The sequence below is a fragment of the Sinocyclocheilus anshuiensis genome, unplaced genomic scaffold, assembly GCF_001515605.1.
Source record: "Sinocyclocheilus anshuiensis isolate Anshui unplaced genomic scaffold, SAMN03320099.WGS_v1.1 scaffold11136, whole genome shotgun sequence".
NCBI classification, from domain to species: Eukaryota; Metazoa; Chordata; class Actinopteri; order Cypriniformes; family Cyprinidae; genus Sinocyclocheilus; species Sinocyclocheilus anshuiensis.
The window spans coordinates 1-2,832 of NW_015538684.1; the positions used below are offsets into that span (position 1 = coordinate 1).

At 32.6% G+C, this 2,832-nt stretch overlaps 1 protein-coding gene across 1 annotated transcript; it reads left to right on the top strand.

The window, feature by feature from the left end:
- The first annotated feature begins 2,089 nt into the window (after positions 1 to 2,089).
- LOC107683792 (class I histocompatibility antigen, F10 alpha chain-like) lies at positions 2,090 to 2,537 on the top strand. Its single transcript, XM_016479834.1, has one exon. The coding sequence runs from the start codon at positions 2,172 to 2,174 to the stop codon at positions 2,520 to 2,522; it is 351 nt and encodes a 116-aa protein (XP_016335320.1). The 5' UTR covers positions 2,090 to 2,171; the 3' UTR covers positions 2,523 to 2,537.
- The last annotated feature ends 295 nt before the right edge of the window (positions 2,538 to 2,832 follow it).

Here is a 2,832-nt window from a genome sequence, read left to right on the forward strand (position 1 = left end):
ACTGAAAATAAAAATGTGTGAGCAGAGATGCTTTAGATGAGATGACAATATTAGGGGAAAAAATTATTTTCGATGGGAAAAAAAAGTGATCATAATTCTTGTGTAAATATTAATTAGTGCCATGAAATTCTCTCAAAATACAAAACTAACAAAGAAAAAATATTATCAAACAAAAATATATTACATTGATTTTACTGAAAATAAAAAAAAAATAATATTTCAGGTGTTCAAACTTCAAGCTTTTAAAAGTAATTCAAATTTAAAACGACTTCAAACTTCAGGCTTTTTAAACTGATTCTCAAGCAACATAACGTTAGTCTTGACTATCATTTTAATCTAGTTCTTCTTTTGTGAGAAATGAACCGGTTCTGCTTCAGAAACAGGAGAAGAAGTGAAATGTGTGAACAGAGATGCTTCAGATGAGATGAACATATTAGAATTTTTTTTTATTATTTTCGATGGGAAAAAATTGATCATAATTATTGCATAAATATTCATTAGTACCATGTAATTCTCTCAAAATACAAAAATAAAAAAGAACAAATATTATCAAACAAAAATATATTACATTGATTTGACTGAAAATAAAACAAAGTTACATTTCAGGTGTTCAAACTTCAAGCTTTAAAACGCAATTCAAATTTAAATCTACTTCAAACTTCAGGCTTTTTAAACTGATTCTCAAGCAACATAACGTTTGTTTTAACAATCATTTTAATCTAGTTCTTCTTTTGTAAGAAATGAACCGGTTCTGCTTCAGAAACAGAGGAGAAAAAGTTCAATGTTTGAGCAGAGATGCTTCAGATGAGATGAACATATTAGAAGTTTTATTATTATTATTATTTTCAATGGGGGGAAATTTATCATAATTATTGCATGAATATTAATTATTATCATTAAATTCTCTCAAAATAAAAAATATTATTGAACAAAAATATATTACATTGATTTTACTTTAAATAAAAATGTGTGAGCAGAGATGCTTTAGATGAGATGACAATATTAGGAATTTTTTTTTATTTTTGATGGGAAAAAGTGATCATAATTATAGTGTAAATATTAATTAGTGCCATGAAATTCTCTCAAAATACAAATTAAAAAACAAAAAATATTATCAAACAAAAATATATTACATTGATTTTGCTGAAAATAAAACAAAGTTAAATTTCAGGTGTTCAAACTTCAAGCTTTTAAAAGCGATTCAAATTTAAAACTGCTTCAAACTTCAGGCTTTTTAAACTGATTCTCAAGCAACATAACGTTAGTCTTGACAATCTTTTTAATCTAGTTCTTCTTTTGTGAGAAATGAACTGCTTCTGCTTCAGTTGTGCAGCTGCTGCTGAAGCTCAGGATCAGACGGGTTTGTCAGATTCAGGGCTGGAAATGAAGCTGCTTTGCTCTTATTAGAGAAGCAGAATGAATGTTGATCAGTTATTAGTTATTGATCAGAATCTCTGTGTGATTAATGATGGCTGACAGCTGTCCGTCATCCATCACTGCAGCAGATCTGCGGCTCTTCCGGAGCATTCTCAGCTTCTGTTAGTGGAGCAGCTCTGACTGTTATGTTTGATAGAGCAATACTGTGCGTTCTCTCCTCTATGCTGCTGATTGGAGTTATTTACAGATCAACAGAAATAATAAGAATGAAGTGAATACCACTATCATTGTGCTGGAATGTGCTGCTGTAAAGATATTACATTAGACATCAGACATGTTCATTTCTCAGTGCAACCATAGCACACATTTAGAGAAAACTTAGATCTGTGTTGTTTCAGTATAACGTCTGTAATAATGTTCTCTCATACATGTTTCTTATGGCCATATGTTTAATCAGCAGCAGCACTGAACACTGTTTGTCAAGAGTTTATGGAAAGAACAGCTCATGTTGAGTCTTACTTTCCCCTTTAACTGAATAACCTTCAGCTGTCAGATATTTTAAAGCTGTGAACTCAGGATATATTCACACAGACACAGGTTTCATGTTTATATGTAATCGTATTCATCTATTCACTTCTCCTGAATGCTAGTATAGTTTAGTACCAACCAGTCCCATTAGCTAATCAGAATTGCTCTCATCTTTATGTGGATGTTTGTTTTTGTGTAGAAAAAGAAGACTGGAATACATTCTGCTCAATCATCAAGTATTAAGGTTATATTAGAAGAAATGAAGAATGGTGAGTGTGATATATCATGTTGTTTCTCTCCTCTCAGGTGTTCATGCGTTCCAGTTCATGTACGGCTGTGAGCTGAATGATGATGGCACCAAACGAGGATACCTGCAGTTTGGTTATGATGGAGAGGACTTCATCAGCTTTGATAAGAACACCCTCACCTTCACAGCTGCAAATCCTCAAGCTGTCATTACCAAGAACAAATGGGAATCCACCAGAGCAGAGGCAAATGTCTATAAAGCATATCTGGACAATGAATGCATTGAGTGGCTGCAGAAGTATGTGGGTTATGGGAAGGACACTCTGGAGAGAAAAGGTAGGAATATCAGTTGTTTGATAATCACTGCATAGTGAGCATTCATCGTTACAGCCTTTACCTTTTCACCAGGAAATAACAGTTGTATACAACAAACTGTTTGGTTATGTGTGACTGTATCTCCTTTACACTCTCTTGTCTTTATACTCCCTCTGCATTCACTTGCTTACAAACTAAAACATGTAAATGCATACAAGATGTTAGAAGGTTGTTTGAATCACATTTTGCTATTTATGATATGATCATGCATTATGTTTAATGCTGTTGCATATAACCATGCATAGCTGGTATTTATGAGGGATTTTTATCATACAGCAACCCTACACCAATTGATTTTTCCCATAA

Coding starts and splice junctions, on each gene's coding strand:
- LOC107683792 (XM_016479834.1), top strand. CDS start 2,172: ATGGTGAGTGTGATATATCATGTTGTTTCTCTCCTCTCAGGTGTTCAT.